The sequence below is a fragment of the Homarus americanus genome, unplaced genomic scaffold, assembly GCF_018991925.1.
Source record: "Homarus americanus isolate GMGI-L3 unplaced genomic scaffold, GMGI_Hamer_2.0 scaffold14072, whole genome shotgun sequence".
In the NCBI taxonomy this organism is placed as follows: domain Eukaryota; kingdom Metazoa; phylum Arthropoda; class Malacostraca; order Decapoda; family Nephropidae; genus Homarus; species Homarus americanus.
In genome coordinates, this window is record NW_024754528.1 from 1336916 (window position 1) to 1363053 (window position 26138).

The 26138-nt window shown below is 37.2% G+C and overlaps 1 protein-coding gene across 3 annotated transcripts in view; it reads left to right on the forward strand.

Annotated features, from left to right (window-relative positions):
• LOC121855816 overlaps positions 1 to 26138 on the forward strand; it is a 75189-nt gene that overhangs the window by 16643 nt on the left and 32408 nt on the right. For all 3 annotated transcript variants that reach the window (XM_042350934.1, XM_042350936.1, XM_042350935.1), the window contains 4 exons: positions 513 to 567; positions 10590 to 10713; positions 10955 to 11170; positions 21073 to 24578. In XM_042350934.1, coding sequence (XP_042206868.1) covers positions 555 to 567; positions 10590 to 10713; positions 10955 to 11170; positions 21073 to 24578 — 3859 coding nt within the window. In that variant the 5' untranslated portion in view covers positions 513 to 554. The remainder of the gene's footprint in view (positions 1 to 512; positions 568 to 10589; positions 10714 to 10954; positions 11171 to 21072; positions 24579 to 26138) is intronic.

The window sequence follows — 26138 nt, forward strand, 5'->3', positions numbered from 1 at the left end:
AAACCTTTCGAGATAACTACAATAGCTAAATGGTCTCCGTTACCAACTACAAATTGTCACTGAATACCCGAGGTTCATTGGCCTCACGGCTCCTTTCTCCATATTCAATATGCCATACTAGAGTGCAGTCCTTCGTCTTCCTCCCCCTGTAATCCATGATGCTGTTATATACTGTATCTTCCTCATCCTAGACATTCCATTCTGCATCCTTATCATACATCCTCGGTATACTGACAAACTGTTCATTCCACTTACCCACTAGTCTCCATACAGTCCAGTCCGTTGATCTCACTCACCTTACAGTCTCAATACAGTTCATTCCACTATCCTACAGTCTTAATATTAGCTTCATTTACTGCCATCTTTATTGCCCATCTCTTCTTATTGTCTTGGCTGCTGTATCTAATAAGTATCCCAGTATAGAGATCCTTACAGTACAGTACAACCTGCTCTCACTTGTGTTCCCTCACCTTGGTTATCCCTTGATTAAACTGCCCCTGTTGCTGTTACAGGAGTGATGCTAATGCTACTCAGGAGTATGGCCCAGGCTGTCAATGGACCGACAATGTAAGCTACCCATGCTTTTTGTTCTCCTCTTGCTGTAATTTTATTATAGTTTGGAGTTACTGAACTGCCCTTTGTAAAGATCATGCAAGTATTATCTCCATTAATTTTAGTGCTATGGGTAATAGTGAATTAGTTATATGGTAATGAAATTATTTTTCTATGATGGATAATCCCTAGTCAGTGACCCTGTATTGTTTCACACCTGCTAATACAACAGTTGAGGTATTGAAGATTTACAATACATAATAAGTCTTCCTGTGGTGTCACTTAGGAAGAAGGATTCAGAGTTAACACCACTGTTTCTTGCACCAGTGTACTGTGCAGTATGTGTTTGTAATATTTAAACTTAGGTCTTAATTTGGATTTTTATTTTGTTTTAAATTTATTATATAGAATAAATTTACATCCCTTTATTTTCTTAAGTCAGTGTGCATTAGGAGTCATTGTGGTTAGTGAGGTACAGTACAGTATTCATTAAAAGGTTTTATTATTTCAGGTAGATTTACAGATAATAGCAGGTGCTTAGGTTAGATTAATTTGGAATTCAACATATGTCAGTGGTACCTGAACTAACCCTTAGAAATGGTAGGTTATGAAGGTTTCCTAGTAGCGATCTTACTTCTTTTTTATATTATTTTTGTGTAATCATTATATTTTTATTACTACTGCTACAATATCATATTGTTTATAATTTAAATTGTTTCTAATAATTATTTATTTCCAATAACCTTGGTCAACTATGATGTAATTCTTATTGTTATATAAAAAAGTACAGTAAATAACATATTTGTAGCCACTTGTTTTATAGTTTTTACTTAAAATTATTTGTTTACAATATTTCTATGGAAAAGACAACTGAACACTTATTTTCCTGAGTGTTGACCATCATTAAAATCCATTTTACAATACTTAAGTTTTAAGAACTTTGTACTAAGATACAGTTTTATACATAACAATATTTCTTTCTTTATATTTCTAATCACTAATTAATATTAAAGCTGTTGCTCATTCACTATACACTATGCTCAATATGCCTCACCTTCAGTATTGCTTTCTCTCTCCTCCTTGCCAGTGCCTTCTAAGAGCAGCTTGATGTGCTAACATTGCTTCACAATATAAGTGTATCAAGAAGTGCCTTTTGGGCAATGGTCTTGATACGTCGTCATCTTCCCATCTCTTGCTAAGGCTAGTTCAGCATGCATGATTCACTTTTGAAGTACAGTATTGTATGGCATTGATTACCCCCCAGTGTTAATACCTTAGGTACTTGAAATTCCAGATGGATGGAAAATGTGTTATCAGATTATGCTGGGGATAATGTGGTTGTGTGCATAAAGGGATAATTTCAAACTGCTTTCTAATGCTCTAATAAATTTTTTTCACATGTAAAAATAGAATTTTTGTCAATTAAAATCGGGGAAATGTGTGTGATATTGTGTAGATGTCTCTTGGTCTGTCTCTGTGACCTTGGCTATTAACAGACACGCATCTTGTAGCGTGATAAGTCCTAACATCTTTGTTGAAATTTGACAGGATATTTATCCCTAGAATTTGGGTTAAGGTAACATTCAGACAGTCACTGATCTCTTGTGACTTTCTTGTTACAAACATGCAGGAGTAATGGGTCATTGTAAGTACAGTACAGTACTGTAAGGCTATCCACTAGTTATGAACACCCACACTCATGAACCGGATCCCAATGTATTCACCACAAAAATCTGTAACTAAAATACCATTTCTTATGTTACTTTCATTTCACTGTATTGTTTAACATCACTTTATTTACAGTAGTTTTTATGTATGGAATATTATTGTTGTTTTGAATGGACAATTAACCTAACCTAAACTATGGCATTAACACTGTTCTGACTTAAGGACAGGGTCCAGGAAGGTAACCCGTCTGTAACTCGAGTACTGACCGTACAGCTGGTTACCTATTTAACATCTTCACCACTTTAATATATCTATGCCATTGAAAATGTTCACACAGCAGCCCAGCAATGGTTGTAAAATGTTCAACTCGTCCAGCTGTTTCTTGACCCAAGACCAATACTGGTACACTCGTATACCTCTGTTGTATTGGTTATGTATGTTCTCCTCAGCCTTAGTCATAAGACACTCTTCCCCAGTATTGAGACCTTCTACTTAGCAAGCAGATTATTGATGGAAAATATGCATATAGGTATTAAGTTCCTTGATTTATGCTTAATTTGTTTTCTTTAGTTCTTGTTGTAGTTGGTACTGTACTTTATAACTACACTTCTCTTTGTTCTTGTTATCTTCTCTGTTTTTACATTGGTCTTCGTAACGTCAGTAACTCGGTTATCATTTTCGCCACTTGTTGGCTTACTAGCAAGTTGGGCGACCTCGTAATTTTTTCATTTAGAACAAATATTCGAGAAAATATAATTTAGCCCAGTACAGTAGGGTCGGGATATATTGCAGAATAGGTTCCAACAATGTTCGCTATATACTAAATCGCGATATATAATTACATGTAATCAATGGGGAAAATAGGGTTAGGTTCTGGAGGCCAATAAAAGTGACTGAACTTGACTTAACGAGTTTATTTTCTTACTAACTAAAGCACCATTGAACACTAGACTCGGGAACAACAGGCTGTTTCAATATCAAGGAACACCAGACTGGCAGCTGACCCACCATCCCGGGAACACCAGACACCACACTGCCATCCTCACTTGATAATCCCACACCTTCATAAACCAACAAACCAAAAATATTAGTTACAGTATTAAATCTTTTCCATTAAGCTTTCCATTTTCTTCACTTCACTTTTCACGTCACTAGCAACCCATTTACACTCACCTTAGAAGTCGTAATCTGCAGCAGAGTCGGCTGCTTACTCGTCACTCACTCAGAAAGACTGAGCGGGCGAGCATGAATGCGTGGGTGAGCAGCCACGGTGGCGCCGCTGGTGAGCAAATAATGCATTAGTTTGCCATGGCGGTACATTTGAAATATTTCCTGCCCGATTTCCCTTTCGAAATAAATAAATTTATCACTATATATTGGAAATTTTCGATAATTTTGGTAGTTGCGATATAAAAAAATGTAATAAAAATTTGCGATATATCCTACTGTAGTTGGTCATACCATGTTTTGGAACAGTAAATTATAACATGTTCATAGATAATGTATAGTAACTCTTTACCATACAATGGATGCGTTAATGTGTTGATTATTTCCCGCCCGTTTCAGCACAACAGATGCATTGATGCATTCAGTTTTCGTCGATTTTTCCCGCTAAAATGTCGAGTCGGATAGCCCGAGTCGAATCTTGGATGTATTCCATAGTTATCCCAGACAATTCACCAACATTGAAAATGGTATGTTCTCTCTGGTGGTTGGGGGGTATATTTTACTAAACAGTAAGTCCTCTGTTAACCATGACGGTTACACTCTAGTAAACTATGACGTTATGTGAAATAACTTTAAGTGGATCATTTTTTCCATAAGAAACTTGAGAAATAAGTAGGTTATATACCCAGCCTCTCTTCATCCCTACAACATGCATCACAATTAAGACAATATAAACAAATTGTAAATACCTGTATATTCTGCACTGTAAATACATACAATATAAACTACAATAATGTTTAATTAACATTTAGTATGATATATTGTACTCAGTGATGGCCAAAGGTGAAGCAAGCGAGTGGTGGGAGGGAGGATGGCGGGAATCACCTGGGGGTAGTTGTATTTCTTCTGCTGTTTGTATTCCTTCCTTCCAAAAAAAGCATCCAGTGTTAACTACCTGCTTTGTTTCTTCTCTTTGTGTAGTTTGTAGTAGCCCTGAAGATTCTCCATGACATTCCAGTACACTTTACAGTTTCTTTCTCTAGTAGTCATCATTAGCCTACACTTCAGTCCCTCTTCTAAATGCTAGAGCAAAATCACTTGCCGGTCATTTTGAAGCTATTTCAATGGGCAAAGTTGAGCAACAACATGAACAAGAGGTACACATAACATGCGACGCATCCACGCTTGGCAGAGGTGTAAGCGAGATTAATGCTCCACGGTGACGTTGTACAGCATCACTAGGTGAGCGAGGGAAAATGTTACGCGAAGCAAAATAATACTGTACTATCTGACCAACAACGTAACAATAATTTTACACAATGTTGTGGAGCCTTGGTATAGAGATAGTATTGATGTAATAGCAAAACAGCATAAGGCGGGCACTTACTGTACTGTATATAACTTCTTAGAGTAACCTTTCAGGGCACGTCGGTTGGCAGCGCGAGAAATTAACATAGGCTTCAGCTTGAAGTTGCTAGCAGCATTTGCGCCAAGCAGCAGCGTCAAGCGGTCTTTTGCCGCTTTAAAACCCGGCACTCTTTTTTCTTCCTTGGAGATATAGGTTCTCTCAGGCATCCTCTTCCAAAAGAGACCAGTCTCATCCACATTGAAGACTTGCTTCGCTGAGTAGTCTCCTTCCTCAATGATGTTTTTGAACTCCGGCGGGAATATCTCGGCAGCAACCGTGTCTGAACTAGCAGCTTCACCAGTCATCTTAAAACGTTGAAACCATCCTCGGCTGGCCGTAGAGGTCCCATCCTTCGATCCTTCACCCTCTACTGCCTTTAAGTCATCAAACAAGGATATTGTTTTATGCTGGATAACCAGAAGGCTCACAGGGGCATTGCGTTGATTCTGGTCCTCCATCCACATAGCCAGAATCTTTTCCATCTTTTTAATCACAGAACTTCGAGCACGATTTGTCTCTGTTGCCATCAGAGAACTACCACTTCCAGCACTAGCCTTAATCTTGTCTGTGTTGGTCCAGATAGTACGCACTGTTGTGGGGGTTAGACATAGGGCAGCAGCAATGTCCACCGCACATTCGCCTTTCTCAAAACGGTTTAAAACCTCCATTTTCATAGTAAGGCTAATTGTCTTACGTTACTTCTTCACAACACTAGCATCAGTAGCACTTGATGGGCGCTTGGAAGCCATTTCAAATTGTTAGAGTACTGTATTAAAAGCAAAAACACTTAAGCAAGCACGAATGCTTTGGGGGCCAACAAAGATTGGGAATGCTTTGATGCTCCGCAAGTGAGAGCGTAGCGCACTAAGCTGAGAAAGCGTAGCTCGAGAGGGTGATGCACCGTACAAAGTAGTCCGTGAACAACGTTATACTGAATCGTTGGAACGTTATCCGAATCATGGGTATCTAAAGAATAGCGACTTTATAACGAAAACATTATCGGGGGCAATGTTAAGCGAGGACTTACTGTACATGTAATTACTAAATGTCAAAAAGTAACACTAATCAGCACTGCTGGTGAAGATTGAAGCATTGTAGTAGGTTATAGGCATGGTAGGTGACACAGGGGCATGGTAGGTAATGAAGGGGGATGGTAGATGACGCCGGTGATGGAGGGGAAACCCTGCATAAACAGTGCAGCACTTATATATACTACGTACTGTATTTCCATAATTTGTTAATCTTTAGCGTTGTCATTTTACGATTTAAAGCTGGCAGGCTCACTGAGATTTGTTTTGTTATCGTATACTTCAGTAGGATATTAGGTATATCAGTGTGAGGGATACTCTCTTGTTTATCACTTGCTTGTTCTTGGTATGTAATATAGTGTAATGTTGTTAAAACACACACACACACACACACACCAAAAACAAAAAAATTGTGATCAGATCCATAAGAATCATTCAGGAAAGAACTCAAGCGTGGTGATTATAAAATGTCTGGTCAAGAGTTCATACAACTTCTAATTTATGAAGTAATTTTTGTTTAAGCTAGGTTTTCAAAATGTCCCGGCAACCAGCGGTATTACTGTCTTAATTTTATGTGGGTGCTGTTTGTTCATGTATTAGGTAGAGTTAGCATCGCATTGTAGAATTAATGAATTAAGAAAATGAACGAGAAATAAAAGTACATTAATACTGTATTGCCTAAAATTGTAATTCCAGCTCTCAACATCTTCCTGGAGGGAGAGGTGATGTGCTCCCTCCATCTTGTGACTGAGATACAGCTTGATGACTCCATGTACTCTACTCTAGATCCTTACCAAAACCCAACAAACACATCTGTTGTGTGTTATGGCCAGGCAGGGATACTGTTATGAGTTGATCACTTGCCACATTAGTGTCTTGGTTGTCACCTCAAAAGTTGTGATAAATGGTACTGTATACGTACTGTAATGGGTAATTTATGTACATTACTGTAATGATTTCTGATGTACTGTAGAGTGTTTTACATAATGCAGTACTGTATTTCACTATGTTAAGTTACCTGCATTACTCTCTGTCAAATGTAAAAGTATTGAATACTCTACTGACTAAATACTCACCCACCGCTATATTTGTAACCTTTTGGCGCGGAAGAGCCGCGTTGTATCTCTCTCTTCCTTTTAATTGATTTTTTGGGAACCAGTTTTGTTTTATTGTATGAAACCAACTGCTTTCTATGTATTTAATATTGGTTGCTCTTTCACATAGAACCAGAAAATTAAAAAAAAAAGAATAATTTTGATGTGAATTCATTCATTATAATTTTTATTACAATCTACTTGTATTTTAGCTAACAAACAACCATGTAATAAGTGTTAGATAATAAAAAGCGGAAAATTTTATACTTTATAATGGTGAAATAAAGAAATTGATATTGGAAACACTGAACTATAATAAAGCTGGCAAATTGACAAAAAAAAATACAGTATCTAGAATTTTTTTCTCCAAATTTTTCACTTTTTAGCTTGTGACATTGTTTTTACACTTTACTACTATTATTATTCCATTGGTTAGTCTGTCTAACTTGGTTAGTTTGGGTTTAGAAGTTTGCTAGAATATATGGTTTGGCTGTAAGTAATTTTAGAGAAAAAGTTCTATCCTCACGTTGTCTACTGCTCTATAATACAGCATACTGGAGTGTAACATAGTATAGTATATACAGTAATACACCTTAATAGTATTATATCAGTATAATAAACTACATTTTTAAATAATCTTATCTTTCAATGTGATGGTAGATGCTTGAGGGAGTTGCATTTTACAACACTATTCATCACTTTTACAGATAGTTGAGATGTTTATTGTATCCAGAAAAGGGAGTTTATTGTGCAATTTACACTTTGCATCACTTTTCAGATGGATGAGACATGTTTATCATCCGGACATGACGGTTGATAATGTGAATACTTGAAATGTCATACAAAATAAACAATAAACACTTTATGCTCACTTTACAGGCAAATATTACAGTATAATGGAGGGCATAAGTGTGTGAGATGGATAGTGAGATAGATTTTTTAAATACCTAGCTCAGAGTACCTTCCAGCTTGCCGACTGAGAAGAAACTGATGTCTTCACAGTGCAGCTCTATAGATAGTTGCCATGTAGCTAATTGTAGATAGATTACCATGAGAGAAGAGGCCTACAGAAATGACACACCAAAATCTCTCAATTGGGTTTAATCGATTTTTGGTGAATTTTTTCTCGTAACTGACGGAAATTTGAGTCGCTGCCAATTGGATGAGAATATTATTGATTTGTATTTGTATCATGGTGTGTTAATGTCTTATATGTTCTCTTAGATGTTTATTGTTGTGGTCGAGAACTGATTGTTGTGAATATAAATTAGGAGCGAACTAGTTTTACCGGAGCACTGTAAATGTATAGCAGATGTGTTTTGCTACTGTAAAGAATGGTAGATCCTGTATATGTTTTATGTATTTAATAATAATGACAATAGTCAAACCTGTTGAGATGCTTAAGAGAGGATAATATATTTATTCTTCAAGTACTTTACTGTACTGTATTGTATTGAATATCAGTGGTAATATATTTAATTCAAAACAAATCAAACTTGGGAAACCATATATAAATTGGCAGTAGTAACTAGTACAGTATGTAAATGATTAAGTCAAATATTTGGTAAATGTACAAGTTGAGTCATGTTGCTATGTGGTTGGCAGCATCATAAGCAGTACAGTATGTGGGTGATGCAGACCAAACATTTGAGGTTTCCTTAAACTCTCTTCTCTCTGTTCATCACCCAGGAGATTATAACTAAGTGAGGCTGGAAGGTCTCAACAACCCAGCACATGTTTTATCCAGGTAGTTTCTTTCTGTTCTCTGCATTAGTTCATTCACTGCAGAATTTTGATATTGGTGAAAATGCAGCAGATTGCAGTAAGCATTTGCTCATTTTGTATTTTAGTGTTTGATGTATGCTTTGTATCCACACGTCAGTTACAGAGGTTGCCTTATTTGAACAGAACAAGATAGCACACTACAGTAGTTGGCTTTGGCTACCAGCAGTGATGTAGCCCAGACTGTCACCGAGACCATTCATAATTCTAGCCTTTATGGGTCACATGAAGATTACCCCCCAGCTTAACCAGCCTCAAGTTCAACCACCCTCAAGCTACTTAGGGGGCGAATCCTCAGGTGGTCCATGAAGGCTAATATTATGAATGGTCTCAGTGACGGCCTGGGCTTCATCGCTGGTTACCGATGGAAGCAACAACACACAATACTCTTACAGTGCAATATTCCCTATTAAACCTCAGGTATTGCTGTAATACACGTAGTTTTCTCATTAACTTGACTTTACCTTGTTGTTTCATGTTTCGACCGACACTTTTGTCTTTCTTTACACCAGCTCAGATTACTGTCTCTTCATTTAATTTATCATCAGGTAAAATATTGGTAAAACTGATCAAAAATTGCTTCAAAATTAGACATCCAATTTTTTAAACACAATGTTATCATTGTTATATTGTTATTGAGGTCAATGGTCTCAGTCATTAAAAGTTGATTAAAAAAAGGGGTTTTATTTCAGAAAGTATTGAATTTAATGATAATCATTACCATTACTTGCAAAAATGTTCTACATTAAACACACTGAATAAACTTCTGTGCATTGTCCTTGAAAGCTTTGAAATGCTTCATAATTTGAGTGTATTGCTATTTAATTATACTATATATATATATATATATATATATATTACTTTTGTAATTTGCCTTTGGTCCAAAGAGACTTGAGTATTTACCCATCAAATCTGTGTGTTACAATCCAGGCTGACCCAAGATATAGGTGGCTGACACTCATTAGACAATCAGTACAGCTGTTATCATAGCCCAAACCTTGAGAGGAGGGTCTGGGAGGAGCAGGCTTATTATTTAAGGCTGAGAATTTAGTGAGTCTTAGTGCTACATCAACTTGTATGTCATTAGCTTCACTGGATTTCCAGGACTGAGCCCCAGTTCATCCATCTGCCTGCTTGGAACTTTTCATTCACTGGATAGCTTCCAGTATCAACATTCGCAAAATAGTAATTAAGGTGATAAAAATTACACAACCTGGCTATAATCCAAGAGGAGTTTTGCAGCTTAATCAGCCTTCCTTAGAGGGATATCCTTATAGACAGTTCTAGATGTGGGAATTGTGCAGGAGTGTTGGCAGATTTGTGCTATACAGTAATTCCTCCCCTATTAGGTGCAGGTGCTCAGTAGCATTGGATATTCAGTATCTGGCTGGTTTCAGAAATAAGAATCCTTAGATTAACTCTGAATCCTCCCTTCCCCCTTGGGTTTTATGGTGAAGCTCAGCAAGACTTAAGCTTATGACTCAAAAGCCCTTTTAGCTGATGAAGGACAAGCTGCTGAAGTACCAAGACTTGTTTGGTTTTTAGCTTTGAATTTCACTTCCTAGAACCCTCCCTGATGGCACGCATTACTTTGGGTCAGTTGTGACTTGTAGACCTGATGGGTAAAGGCATAATTTACCTTGTTCTGACTCCTAGTATAGTATGGGATTTCCCGGATTAATTATATTATTTGGAACACAAAACTACTCCCATATTACTCCCATATTTGACTGATGATACAATTCTGTTCTATAAATTTTGAGTGAATTTGCAGTTCTTGCTTGTTAAATAAAGTCACTTGAAACCTTGAAGATAAAACATTATATTTAGATAGAACATTGTATTTTGTTGTATATTTAGTAATTATTTTGTTCTTACATTTGTCAACAGCTGTAAGACGGCGCACCAAAGGTTACCTACTGCCTCGATCAACGTCCCTACAGCTGAGGTATGAAAGCGAGAGATTGGAACTACAAAAAAGGGTCACTGAGCAGCTGGTGTCTGATGTGTTTGGGTTTGTATTTTGACTTTTTTTTGTAGATTTTTGGCTCAGGGTTAGATGGTATTATCATGAATATTTTTATGATATAGATATTTTGAATTTTATTTTTTCTGATTTAGTGGTAGATTTTCATAACACTAGAAGAAAACGTTTTTATTACACTAGTATCATTTAAGACTCAGTCATTTTGTAATACATATTCGTGATCAGTAATAGTGGTTAAAAGCCTTGTTATATGTGCCACCCATTACAGTTTATACGAAAAATCGCTGTTTGTGGACTTGAAGCTTGAGGCATCAAGAGGCAACGTTTACTGTCACCAGTTGTTCTTTGCTGCTCGTGTTCCAGCCTTATGGCAACTGCTGCTGGAGATTGCTAAATTTCAACAACCCTACAAGAAACCTGCAGGAGCCCTGATATGCATCCAGCTGCCCGATGTTGAGTACAAGGAACTTCAAAAATTCACACGGTAGGTTGACGTGCTTCAAATGAGTGCTCTGCCTTTGGAGGTGCATTTTGATTTTGAATGTACAGGTACTTCACAAGTAAAGGATAATTGTTTTTTTTATATTTACCTTCTTTAATTTGGATAAAACTTGTTGAGCTTAGTTTGTACAGTATAGTCAGCATTGCTTCATGTACATGACTGGATGTACATTAAACAGACATTAATTTCTTGTGGAAACCCATGGTATGCATCAAGGTGCAACCTAGAATATATCTTCAATTGTTTTAAACCATATTTGCCTGGAATATGACAGAATGGTGAAATATGAATAAATAAACTTAGAATAATGAACAAGTTTTTTATCTTAGATTATCATATCCAGTTGCTTGCTGGACTTGGGAGTACAGTACAGTAGCAAGTTAGAAATGAGAAGAGAAATTACTGGTACCTGTACCACCCCTTACGTGATACAGTAATATTCTCAATAACCGGAATCCTTGATCGCTGTAACTCTCCAATACCCGGAAAATAAAAATAATGTTTCAAGAAATTCCAAAAAAACATTTCTCCTTTCCAGGCATTCAAATGAATTTCTGAGTAATTGCATCATGTGTTGAGTACTTGCCAAGTGCATGGGTGAGTTAGCTGTCATGTAACTGCATGGGATGTCTATGATTGGCTGATGTATCTCACTGCCTATCTCCTCAAACTCTTGCATCATGACACTCTTAGTTCATTATCTACTGCCATTGTACAAGTTTGTTTGTTCCTCACTGCTGTTCTCACATACGATTTGAGTTGTGCAGCACAGTACTAGATATTACTGTACCAAGATCCAACCGGCCAAGAATACCATTAAAACAGTGTTAAGACATGGAAAAGTGATTACTGTACAGCTATTTATACTGTACACATGAACAGAAAAGTATCTGTTGTCATTTCGTGTGAAACAATTGGACATACGTACTTTGCTTACTAGCGACATTATCCATGGAAAGTATCGTCATTATATGCATATTCCAAAGAAAATAGATTAATCTTGTGAACAATGTGTGGCGTGGTTAATGTTGGTGGTCACGTTGGGGCATTAGTGAATTGATCATACCGGAAATCATCCGACCCAACGCAGGGATGGAGGGAATACAAGAGGTCAATATTCAAATGTGAATACAAATACTTCTAATTTCTAAGACTATGACTACAAAGAAACAGTGTCACTCAGAATGAGAACCAGGGAAAACACAAACATCTTGACTAACTTGGGTTTCTTTAATTACTAATGTTTTACTTTTACTTTCTTTTTTTTTTTAGTTTTATCCTCTTCACCACCGATCAGCTCATTAGCCACTTGGGCGATTGGTAACGTCTCTGTTCTGCACTGTTGGCAAGTACTGGGCATGCACTGGCTCCTGAATGTACCTGAACCTGCTCCATTGTTGGTGAAGTCTGGTCTTGAAAGAGCTCACACTTGATGCCGTCACAACATTCTCTGGCAGATTGTTCCGAGAGTTCACAACTCTCGCTCCGAAAAGTTCACCCTCACAGTTTTCGGGGCTTGCGGCTTCTTCAACCTTAAGCTGTGACCCCTTGTGGGGCGAGCGTCCACCAGCCCCAGGTAAGGGCACTCGACTGAGTAGTGCCCTTTGAGATGTTTATACACCTCAATTAGGTCCCCCCCCTTGTCCATCTGTAGTATAAACTGGGCAATTTCAGGCACTCTAATATCTCAGGGAAGCTGAGGTGTCATAGTGCAGATACTGTACCAATTTCCATCATCAAGTGCCTAGAAAACAGAAAAAAAAAATATATATATAAAAATTACAAGCAATATACAGAACTGTACTATAAAAATGAAACATTATTCTAAAATTTACCTTCTGCAATTTTTTTATTCAAAGAACATTATAATTTAAAACCAATAAAAATGACAGGAGACCTACGTACAAAACTAAGCTCGGAAAAAACTAAAACATACAGGGGTTATTGCCTTAATTGAGTCGAGCCTTAGTGAGAAAAACACAACAGTTCACAGGAAGCCATATCCCAAATGGATGGCTTTACTTTATACTGATGCAAGGCTTCCTTAATGAGGAGGTCCGTCTTGCAGTTGCTCCTGCCAAGAAATGAGAAATCAGACTGTGAAAATGGGTTGTCATGTTGGTGGGCATGGTTACAGATAGCTGAATGTGGTGGTTGTGTGATTAACTGGCCTGTTCAGATGGATCTTAAACTCTGGGGAAAACATTCCCCAGTACAGGGATTTTATATATACAGTACTGTACACAGTTAATATATCATCAATATGGTACGGGCGTGTGAGGTGTGAATGGAGCTGTGTCACGGCCAAGGGTGGAATCTTCCAACCTGTACTGGGGAATGTACAGTACAGTGCAGTACAGTTTATGTAACTGTATTAATTTTACGTCTTAACACTTGCGATGGAGGTGTGGTAGAAGATTAATGGATTTTTCTACTAACCTAATGCAATGTCATGTTATCCATTGTATATAACTCTTTCATGTGTGGTGGAGGTTGGGTGGGGGATTAATGGGTCTCATATTGACCTGAACTTGAATAAGATGAAAGTTAAGGTGCTCCAGTGTTTCCCTTTTATTGTACATGGTACTTGTGTAAATGTACAGGACTGTATACATAGCTGTAATCACTTTTTAAGTCTTAACACTGTATTCTTGGCTGATTGTGTTCTCGTACAGTACTGTACAACACAAATTGTACACAAAAACAGCAGTTAACGGGGCAACGGTGATGGCAGAAAATGAACGAAGCCTAAGTTACCCAAGCAGCTAGCTCATCCATGTGCCTGGCAAATGGGGACACATCAGAGTAGGATGCCATCTATCAGAACTCCCAGAAAATTTGTACCCAGGCCTAGAATGGAGAAATTTTCTTAGAATTTTTCTGGAAATTCTTCTGATTTTCATCATCAAAAACTCAATCCCATGCCCGGTATAGAGAGGGTTTTCTCGGAAATTTTCCGGCTCAATTTCAATTCCGGCTATTTGAGAGTTCCAGGGACTGGAGATTGTGGCTAATGGGGAGGTTACTGTTGTGTATAGAGTAGTTTATTTTCAATATACTGCAGTGTAACAGTACAGTAGTGTCTGCATAAATGAATACAGCTCTGTAGTTGTCTGACTGCATTTAAGACTCATGGCTAGTATTCAAGCTAGTAGAAGCTGCCTCACAATGGTGCTCCGTGTAAAACACGTAGTTTAGACTCTGAAACATTCACCAATGCCAAGAAAAATTCCGTAAACGTGTGATTTTTTTTCCAGGGATGAGAATTCATCTTAATTCCCAGAAATCTCTTGAACACGGAAACATTCTGCACCAGTTGTTCCGACTGTTGGGGATATACTGTATATATTGTTGAATGGGTTAAACCAAACTCTCAACCAATAGATGCCATACTCTCAACTCTGTTATTTAATACCACCAGATGCAGCAACATCATCTTTACCTTCCTGGTCATAATACTGTAGAGTTCAACAAGATAATTCGGTTGCATTGCAGAATATGCTGTAAATACATCCAGTTATGATCTTGTCCCAAACAAAACTACCAAACAAAGCACACACCACAAATATGGTGGTAGACAAATTCAGTAGGTGTGCAGTCTGATGATGTTTGTTTGTAATAATGGACATATGATACAATTATGAAATTTACATATCTGTGGGTGCTTGTATATTGCATGTCAGTGAAATGGACACTGACTGTATTGGAGATATGAAATCAAAATCAAAGACAAGCTTACAACCGGTCCTTTCAGCCAGAATGAACCAGCTTTCACTGCTCCCTCCCTTATTCAAAACTTCTCTCCCCTTTGTTATTCCTGGATCCACCCCCGTACACACATCCTGTCCAAGAGTAAATGTAAAAAGTATGTAACTGGTAACAGTTAGTCGTGTAAAACTGCAAATAACTGTATAGTATATATGAGATTTTTTTTCTTGAATGTAGATCCAAAGTTTTGGCGCCCTCCACTATATTTACAATGATAAATGTGGCCCAGAGTCTACAAAGGTTTGGGGAACCACTGCTGTACACCATATATGTAAAAAAAATGCACTATGCATGTTATTGATGCATACTACTAATGCCACAACCACCCAATGCTGGCATCAAAACTAGAAAGACCTAAATGTGTGATGAATCTTTTAATGACAGACTGAAACTCAATAGCACCTCTAGAACAGTGTTGCACGTAGCACCTGTTAACAGCTTCTTCCAGTAGGGGGGGGGGGGTATTCTCAGCCGTCAACTTTCACCACATATATTCTGATATATCCAAGGCTATTAGGGACCAGGGTTATGTGTATATTGTAGTACCGGTAAATGTAAGGAATAAATACAAATGATACTGTACTAATAAATAAAATAAGTAAAGAATACCGCTTTGCCAGTTGTCAATAGTTTTACTACACTAGGGAGACCGACACTGCTCTCACGGTCCCTGCTCCTACAATCTGTGGGCTAACTACCGTGCGCGTAAGAAATGTTTATTCCATTTATGTTTTTGACCTCATGATAATAATTTCTTTTTATTTATATGAACGATTGTGTATGTATGTAACGGAGTACAAAAATTTAAGAAAATTATGAAATTACAAGTTGGAAAATAACAATAATGCAGCGTACAGGTTGGTCAGTAGGGAGAGGATGAGATCCCAGCCCCGCACCTCCCTCACTGCACCACTCTCCCTGCTGCCTACCACAAACTGTACAGTAAGTCCTCGTATAACGCCGCCCCGCTTAACGTTGTTTCGGTACAACGTCGCTACTCTCAAGGTACCAATAATTCGTTTATCGTCCCGATGACTCAATATACAGTAATACCCCAATTTACGCAGTCAATTGAACCCGCGGAGGTCCGCGTAAAATGAGAAACGCGTAAATGGAATAACATAACATATGGGATTAATTGAAATAGAGACTGGGCCGACTCCCAAACTCCACTTTTTCTGACACAATACCTATATTGTAGTAAAAATAACATCTTAATTTTATGATGGTATGCACACACAATATTTAAGAGAAATACAGTCGCCAGGTTAATGTCCATTCAAATAATGGACTCAACTCCCCCTCCCCCTCTCTTCCCACGCTCGGTGGCTCCTCCCTCTCTGAGAAATGTTTGGGTTAGGATAATATAATTGACAACAAGACCAGGAATATTTTGAATATACGTCATATATTTTTATATTTGCTCTTTGTAAACAAATTCTTACATTAGATCTAAAATATGTTGTCTAATAATAAATAATATCACTCAGACTAAAGTTAGGATAATATAATTGACATTGCTGGATTCCTTGCAAGACCGGGAATAGTTTGAATATAAACGTCATATATTTTGCACAAAAGATAACGTATTTGCTCTGAGCAAACAAATTCTTACATTAGATCTAAAATTTGTATGTCTAATGCAAAATCCATGATGTTTATATTCAAAATGATCATCATATTGTAAGAATTCCACCAATGTAAATTATATTCTGGCCGGGTAATTTGTATGAATTTTATGAGCTAAATAAAAAAATTATACTTCACCCGCGTATATGAGTAGATGCACCGCGTAAAGTGGGAATTCCGGTTCTGGCAGGGTACCACGTAAATGTAGAAATGCATAAACGAGAACCGCGTAAAGCGGGGTATTACTGTAACGTCGTTTTTGTCGTCGCTGTTTTCCCATAAGAATGCATGTATGTAAATGGTACAGGTTTGGGGAATTGACTTGACAGAATGTGACTTACATTACTGGAATCCTTGTAAGTTAGTGATTAATTTGAGTATACACATGCTGTAGTTTGCACTAGACATAAGTTTTAGTAATTATTTAGTACATTTCAGTTCATTACAGGTTTGCCCTTAGGACAATTATTTTTTTTACCTTTCTCACAATATGTATTTAGGATGGTGTGTGCATGTAAATGAGTAAAAAATAATTGAAGAAAGTTACTATATCTACCAAAAAATAAGTTGAAATACGTGTACAGTTCATAAATGTACTGAAGGGGCTAAAATTTTTGTCTCTCGTGCAAAATATTTGATGTCTATATCCATATTATTCACTGTCTTGCAAGGATTTCAGCAATGCAATTTATATTCTGCTAACTTGCTAACTTTAGTCTGTGCCATTTTATAAGATAAAATCTTTAAGCCTAAAACCAACTTCACCCTGGAGGAGAGGGAGGGGAGGTGATTTATTTTGCCAGCATCAGGGAAGGTTTGAGAAGGTTACCTGGTGTGTATTAATCAGTCATACAGAGGGAGTTTTAAGTTTTTCTCTCATGAAATGTGACTTTATAGTAATGCATACAAGCACCTCACCAGGCATCACATGGAACTTTGAATTTATGTATATGTAATGTATTTTATGGGGCGATGGGAGGCTGGGGAACGTAACTCCTGTATTTTATCTATTCTTTATGGGGAAAATTGATTCGCTTAACGTCGTTTCGTATAACGTCGCATTTTCGGGAACGTAACCCCGACGTTAAGCGAGGACTTACTGTACACTTACTCCTGTGGACATAAGAAATTTGTATTCACTTTATGTTTTTGACATTATGATAATTATTTCTTTTATTTTTAATATTTTTGGCACATTCTTTATGAAAAATTGTGTGTGCATGTAGCAATAAAAAAGAAAAACGTATATCTTCTCAAAATTACAAATTGAAAAATAACAGTAACACAGTTTCTCTTGGCAGGAGGAGAGGCAATAAAATAACTACAATAGCATAAAAACAATACAAAAGTAGTTAAAGAACACTGTGTGTGTGTGTGTGTGTGCGTGCGCATATAAAGTAGCATTTACCCATTTACCATGGCGATGTGAAGAATTCTAGAACGCTTGGCATATTTTTCATGCTGTGGTTTGGAAGTACAGTTCAGGTACAGGCATGGGGTGATCTCCCGTACTGTAATGTGTTTTGAAATATGGATTTTATCTTTGATATGGTAGTTTAGTAGATAGATGCAGACTAGACTGCTATCTACACGCAGCAGCTACTGTGGTAACATTATCCGCTATGCTCCTGTGTTTGGAGGTGTTTTTTACCTTAGTTATGAACTTAATAATTGTCATGTTTTTACATTTATAATCACCTGGAACATTATTATTTTTAATTTCTTTGTGATCTTTTTTTTGCTGTGATCAGGCAGCACAAACTTGATTTTTTTTAGCATTTTTAAAATAATTTTTAAGTCTTGTAGATTTCAGATAATATCCTAGCATATCTTACAGGGTAAATATATTTCCTAAACAGTAAAGTCTCGAATAACGACGGTAATGTGTCCTCCATTATTGCAGTGTAAGGTGAATAATCGTATCTTGACTCATTAATTACCATTAAAATAAAGTAATAATAATGTGATCCATTCCCCAGTGTGACCTTTTCTGTGCTTTTACCATCTATCCCCCCAAAACAATATAATTAATGAACAATGTAAACTATATTCTTTAAATAATGTTTATTAATGCACCTTATACAATATAAATCAATAATAATAAGATCACACAAGAGGAGATGGGACGCTATTGTTGTTGTCGTGTTTGCACCCATAATGTCAGTTATCCATCTGAAACAAGAAAATAAGGCTCTAGATGTTGCTATAGTAAAATTAATGTAAAAAAATATGGATGTTTTAATTAATGTTATTTAATAGTACATTAAAAGTAACCATAGTGGAACGGCAGTGAATACTTTGATGTTATAAAAGATTCATTATTGTTTATTACTGAATATGTTTTTGATCGAATTAATGTTTATATATGCGAAATGAACAATACAATTCATTAATAATACATAGAATATTAAAAAACGCAAGTGGAGACGAGACGGCATTGTTATCGTTCATATTTACACCCGTGACGATGGTTCTACTTCTACGTAAGAAACTGAAGAAATAAGACCCTGGTTGTTGATGTAGTAAAATTAATGTAAAAAAATTAATATGTATGTATTAAGTAATGTTATTTAATGTTAATAAATGGAACAATAGAAGTAGCTAACCACTAATGGTAAAGAAAAAACTAAATAGATTGGGAATGCCATCGTATGTGATTGTGTACATGTGAAAACATCATCATTTCTATACATAAGAATATGAAAGCAACACTTATTACTGTTCAAATACAGGTATGTTTTAAATAATACTACCTAATGTAAAACAAAAATTCTTCTCACCAATACAGTCGCAGTAAAGTCTAAAACAAAAGGACAGCCAATGAATATTGTGCTAGTTTTTACTCAGATGATTTCGTCAATCAGGTTCAACTCTGGCTGAAGCTGAAGCTTTCCATAAAGATATCATAGCTGTTGCTGAAACTGTTACTGAACCTGTAGCTGTTGCTGAAGCTGCTTATGATGCTGAATTTGATGGAGAAGCTGAAGTTGGTGGTTTAGGCCGTCGAATAATAAAGCTGTCGAAAAAATCTTGCAAACTGCTCTCTTTTCTCATTATACCTACATCTTTATGTAGAGGTCATATGTGTTTCACGTCCCTGTTAATTTTAATGCTTCGTTCTGTTAATGGATCCACTTCAAAAAATAATATTATGTTCATTGCTTGTTCCATATAATATCCACAGACCTCTCACCTTTTTCATATCGTTTTAACACATCTAGTTTCTCGGCTAAGCTTATGCACTTTGCTTTAGCTTTTGAACCAGCACTGCCATCACTTGCTCTTGCTCATGTTGAATAAGGACACAAAAAATGCCATAAGAAACCTGAGAATGTTTTTCTCCTTTTCCTGTTCAGATGCGTGAAAACAAAGGGCCCGCCAGCTGCCACTGTTTATACTGGCGACACCCTCACAGCCTCTGTGCGTAAAGCATGTTTTTTTTTTTTTTTTTAAATACATATCGGGATTTAGTTATTATTTATATGAAAATGTAATTTTACTTTATTTTTATAATATTTTTGTCATAAATACGAAGAAAATAATGGTGTAAATTGAATTGGGTCCTAAATAACCAGGGTCTTAACATATGAATCGTCATTAGTAGAACCGTCGTTATGGGAAGCTTTCCTGTATAATAATTAAACAGTTTATAATAAAATTATCATAGATAATTAGAAAATATTTTCATTAAACAAATGGAAAGAGGAAGAAACTTATTAGGACTAGGTAGATAATGCCACATGTTGTTGTGTTTACACTGTAGGGTACCATGCATCGCCAGGGATTGAGATAGTTCAGGAGAATCTTCTTCTGGTAAGCTGTTCCTTGCCTGTAAGCTATTGATGCCTTTTATGTTTTTGGTTTTTTTAATTCTTAAAATATAATTTTTTAATAAGCAAGTTTATTCATTATTTTGTGATTCCATCAAAAAATGCTTCACCATGGTGTGAAGTGTGTCAGTACAGTACTGTACTTTGTTTTCTCCATGTTCAGAGTTTTTCATTTACCGTACATAGATTATGGTTTAAGATGTACAGGTTCTGCAGTCAAACATCAGAATGTTTATTAACCATGCATAGACAGCTTTGGGAGAGAAATATCCTCTCATTTATCTTTTTAATGTTGTGTTGTGTTTTTCTTTGAAGCTGTGAACTCTGACAGGACTGAGAATCAGAAAGATAGGGGGTTGAATTTTGCACAAGCACAGGTGTACTGTATATATCCTTTTCTATTAGCTTGAGTGATGCTTTTTTGAGCTACAAACCTAAAACTTTTCTTGGTGTAGATCACTAGATATCATAGATAGACATCAGATTATCTGTTTATCTGCATTTATTTATTTCATTATCCTCATTTTATCCCCGTCTTCCTGGAGTGGAATGGATGTCCAGAGATGTTTATATTAGGGAGGTATGTGGGCTATAATACCTATTAATTACTTTTTCAGTAAATCATGAAATCTATTGAAGTTTGTATGCATTTTACAGAAGTCTGTACAGTGATCAAAGCAACCGGGCAGCTGGTGTAGTACTAAGAAGGAAATTGGAGGACACCCTGGCTGTTCTCCAGCAGAGAGCACTACTCTATACCAACCAGATAAGAATTGAGAGACTGAGCAGCGACGAAGAGCACCACGTTCAGCAGTTGATCCTGAAACAGCTTCGACTTGGGCATCTGAGTGAGAAGAAGGGTAATATACAGGACGTGGAGAGGTTTATCTGCAGCAATGGTGTGCAGTGCACCTACCAGACGCGTGCCCTGTCTGATACCGATTCAAACAGCACAGTTACCCTGAAGCCACACGTGATAAAGAATAGTCCAAATACATCAAAGTCTGTAAGGCCAAAGTCTAGTCAAAAGATTTGTGCTCAGAAACCAAAGTCATTGAGAAACACAATGAACATTACAAACCATACTGTTGTAAATATTGATAAGTGTGAAATTAAAGAAAAACAACAGACTGGTGTGAGTGAAGAAGTCTGTGGCAATTGTGATAATAACATAGAAGATGATCTTGAGAGTTCTGCAACACTGACAAGGAAAGGGAAAATCTCCTTGAAAGGTCCTCTACCAACCAAACGAACCAGTAATGATGATCAGTCCCCTAGTGGGCAGTTATCTAATCAGGAATCTCCCGTCTTTAATGTTTCTATGATAAAAGAGTTACAAACATCTCCCATGCAAGTTAGTGGAGAATCCTTTCAGGATAAGTTGAGAGACAAGCGAGAACGATCGCCTTCTCGTTCTCAGAGGTCTTCCACTTCAGAATTTACTCCCGTTGAACCCCTTCACAATTCAAATGTTCTAAAGAATGCTATAGTTTGTTCAAATGGGGATGTAGGACCATTTTACCCAGCAAGTGTAAGGGTCAAAGAAGGCAAACCACACAAGTACGGTGCAATGTCCAGCACAAAAGAAAATGCATCCTTACATCAAGCTAATATTTTGGCAAGACAACAACTGCAACAACAACAACCCGTTCAATCTGGGTCTACCTCAAAGACATACTTGCAACGAAAAAGTCAGTCATTTGGTGCAGAATCTCAGGATGGTGCAGAACTAGATAATGTCAGTGTCAGTAACAGTGGCAGTGATTATAGACTGAGTAATCTGCATGAAACTTCTAGTCTTGAAGTAGAACTTCCCAGTAGCCATGAAGAAAATTCAAGTAGCCATGATTCTGATGAGAGTCTAGGAACCTCATATAAAAGATTGATCGAAAATCCAAGAGGAGACTACAATAATGATTTGAAAACTGAAAGAAATCAAAATATAGTAGATGAAAAAGGTAAAACTGCACCTGAACCAGTTAATCCCAAGAGACCATTGGTAAGAGCAAGAACGTTTGAGGTCCTTGATGCAATTATTAGTGATCCTTCTGACAAATCCAAGCAAGAGCCAACAGAGAAGAAGGAAACAGAAGCAAAAGGATCTGCTGCCATAAAAGTAGAACATGGGATGCTGGGAGAAGCTCAGAGTAGTCATCCCACCTTCACAACACTGAAAAGAAATGTTGGAACTCAGGGTTTAGGAAAAGACAATCTAGGTAATGGAAAAGAGAGAAAAGTATCTGATGAGAGTATAACCTCATACTATGATAATGCTGATGACCCAGAGAGGCTGAGGGAAATGGAAAGAAAAAAAGGGTCATTGATATTTGAGCACAACTTCCAGACTTATTCTAACATTCCTACTACCAACATGATGACGGCTAGTATGATGACAGCTAGTATGAGTTCTGAGAGTGGTAGTATGGGTGTGGGATCCCTATATAGCAGTATGATGGACAGTGCCATGATGGGAAGCATTCACTCACTGGGTGCTCTTGAAGCACCTGTCGTTGACCCCATACCTCGTCCAGCATCTGTAGGCCTTCCTGTCAGGCACACCGTAGAAGATGCAAACTCAGAATTACCACATGTAGTCAGTCACCGTCCTCCCCTTAGAGTTCAGCAGAGCACAGAAGAAATGGCAATAGAGCTTCAACAGGAAATAGCAAAGAGAGGATCAGCAACTCGATCACCTTCTCCAGATTCTCTCAGTGTTGACTTTGTTGCTAGAAGAGAGGCAGAAACCTCAGAGAAGGAAAAGACCCCTAAAAAAATAAAGAAAACTAAATCAATAGAAACTAGTAGTTCAAGTATGAATAAAGAAGAAATGGATAATGAAGAAAAAGAGCAAGATGATAAGGAAAATGAAAGCAAGAGTAATGATTCAGGTCAAAATGAGAAAAAAACAGATAAAAAAGAAGTGACTGTTGAAGAGCCCTCTTTTAAGGCTTTGTCACAAATTATCGGTAGTCCTAGATTAAGTAGAGAGATATCTGAAAATACACCCATTATCTCAGGAGGATCTACTCTGAAAAGAGAGAAGGACACAGCAGAGAAAAAATCTCTCTCTAAACGTGAACGTCAGGTTAGTATTGGATCAGTTAAGGATGTTGATTCTATACCTCTTGTGTGTGGATATATTGGTCCCCAGGATGATGAAGAAGAACAGAAAGAAGGTAAAGTTCAGACTAAAGAAACTAATGGAGAAGGAGAGGATGAGAAGCACCAGTCTATCTTTCCAATGTTTATAGATCTAAATGCCATACCAACTCCGTCTGCAGAAGAGACAAAAGAAGCAGAGAAGAAGGAAGCATTAAAGGCTAAGAACCAGTCCTCTGCTGTTTACATGTATATAGAAGCAGATACAGTCTCACCCAAGAACAGAAGAAAGAGGAAGTCAGAGAGTGATGGTGCAGCCATTTCAAAATCCATCGAACCTCACCCAGATATAGAATTCACATCACTTCCACCTGTCCTTGCAGCACCAGTAGATGAAAAAGAGGAATCTGATGGCAAGAAAGTAGAAGTTGATGGGGGCTCAGATGAAGGAGGGAACAAAGAGAAGAAAGGGTTCTTTATGTTTATTGAGGCAGAATCATCATCAAAGCAAGGCTCGCCTAAACCAAGAAGACGAACCATACCTCCTCCCAAAAAGAAAACTGAAAATCCTATGACCAGATCAGCTCCAAGTGATTCTATTTTGTTTTCAACCCCAGAGAGTGCCAGCAAATTGATGACTAAATCGGTTATTGATAGGGAAGAATTTATTGCTCAACCTCCTACAAGAAAGAACGTGAGCCTAAATGATAAAATAAACGAATCTTCTACTTCAAGAGATGGATCATTTGTGTCGGGTATCCCAAGACCAATTCATGCTCTCAAAAGCAAAGCATCATCGTCTAAATCCGTTCACGCAAAGCCTTCCCCTCACAAAAGAGATCCAAGTACTCAAAGAGATCATTCCGTTTCATGGACTAAAGACGAACATGCTTCAGAAACAACAAATGACATGGCCACAAGTCGAGACATATCAGTCTCAGAACTTGGACCCTCTCAAAGTGTATCTTTTAGTGAAATTATGTCTACAAGTCTTCCTCAAGAAACTGAACCTTCAGAAGTGTCAGATGTAAGCAGTCTCCTCAGCAGCATAGAACGCTCAAATGGTAGGCTACTGCTCATTACTTGTCAAAGTCAGTTAGTAATCACCTGGTTTGTGTGTGTGTGTGTGTGTGTGTGTGATTGTCTTGTTGACCAAAGTTTATGAATGTTTTTTGAGATAAATAGATTTTTTATTCTTCAGATGACAACTTTTGATGCCATTAAGTTGAGTGAATGTAACTTAGTCTCAGAGTTCAGGATAGTCATCTTAGTGATACAGTGCTCTGATAATTTTCAAAAGGTAAGTTTAGAACTCAGGTTTGTACCAAATTGTCTTTTCCAGGGTGAATTTAGAAAGTGTTAATTGCTGAATAACCTTTGATATTTATCCTTAGTGACTTAAGCAAATTTTCTTACCCTGCACATTTATCTCTGGTAAAACAGTGTTACATCCAAAAACCATACTGTACCTGCATAAGATTTCCCAACTAAAACAGTTAATCCATTTTATTGGAACAAATATAGAGAATTCAAGAGGACATAAGGGGTATGGTGAAAAGATTTCTTATTGGTAAATATAAGTAAGTATTGTTGGTGAAGTGATGACAGAGTTGAGGGATATTGTCATGTGTTCAGTAGTGTGACTCTAGTTGAAAAGACCACCTTGATGGAGTGAATGGATGTAAGCAGCCAATGAAAATATTAAAAAGTCTTATTGTATTTCACACTAATCTGGTCCATAAGCCACGCCCCTTTTCTATACTAATAGCTATGATGTCTAGTTAGATTCAGAATGGGGAGTGAGGTAACTGAGGAAAAATTTGATTATTAAAAGGAAAGATGCATATAACTGGCATGAGAAGTGTGATGTTGTATGGCAATGAAACATTGGCAGGCTTTAGCGAGCTAAAATGGGAATAGTGCGGTGGATGTGCAAGGTGACACTGAAAGATACAGAACTCTGTTCAGAGCTAAGAGGGCAGCTAGGTCTTGAGACTACTGTATTGGCAAAGTTTTACATAGAGGTAGACTGAGATGGTTTTGTCATAAGAACATAAGAATGGAGGAAACTACAGCAGGCCTATTGGCCCATACTGGGCAGTCCCATTTACACCCAACCCCTACTGCTCATATCCATCCAACCTATATTTGAAGCTACCCATCGTATTTGAGTCAATGATGATGTTTGGTAACTTGTTCCATTCATCCATTATGCTATTTCCAAACCAATGTTTACCTGTTTTGCTCCTAAATCTAAATTTGTCTAATTTAAAACCATTGTTACGAGTTGGCTCCTGTGAAGAGAATGGATAAGACCAGTTGGATCATGATGTGCATGAGTAAATTTAGACCAGAGGAGAGCCAGGGGTAAGCCAAGAATGACGTGTGAAGAGGTTGTAAGAAATGATATCAAAATTAAGAACCTGATGAGAGAGGCTGCAAGAGACTTTGTAGCAAGGAAAGTTGTTATCTGGTAATCATGGTTAACCCACTCAAGTGTGGAAAATGACCTTAAATCATTGATAATGATGAAGAAGTGCATGAATTTATATTTTTAGAATTAACAAGATCCTGTACTGTACTTAAAAGTTGAATGGATTGCTTTAAGAGTGAACTGAATACAG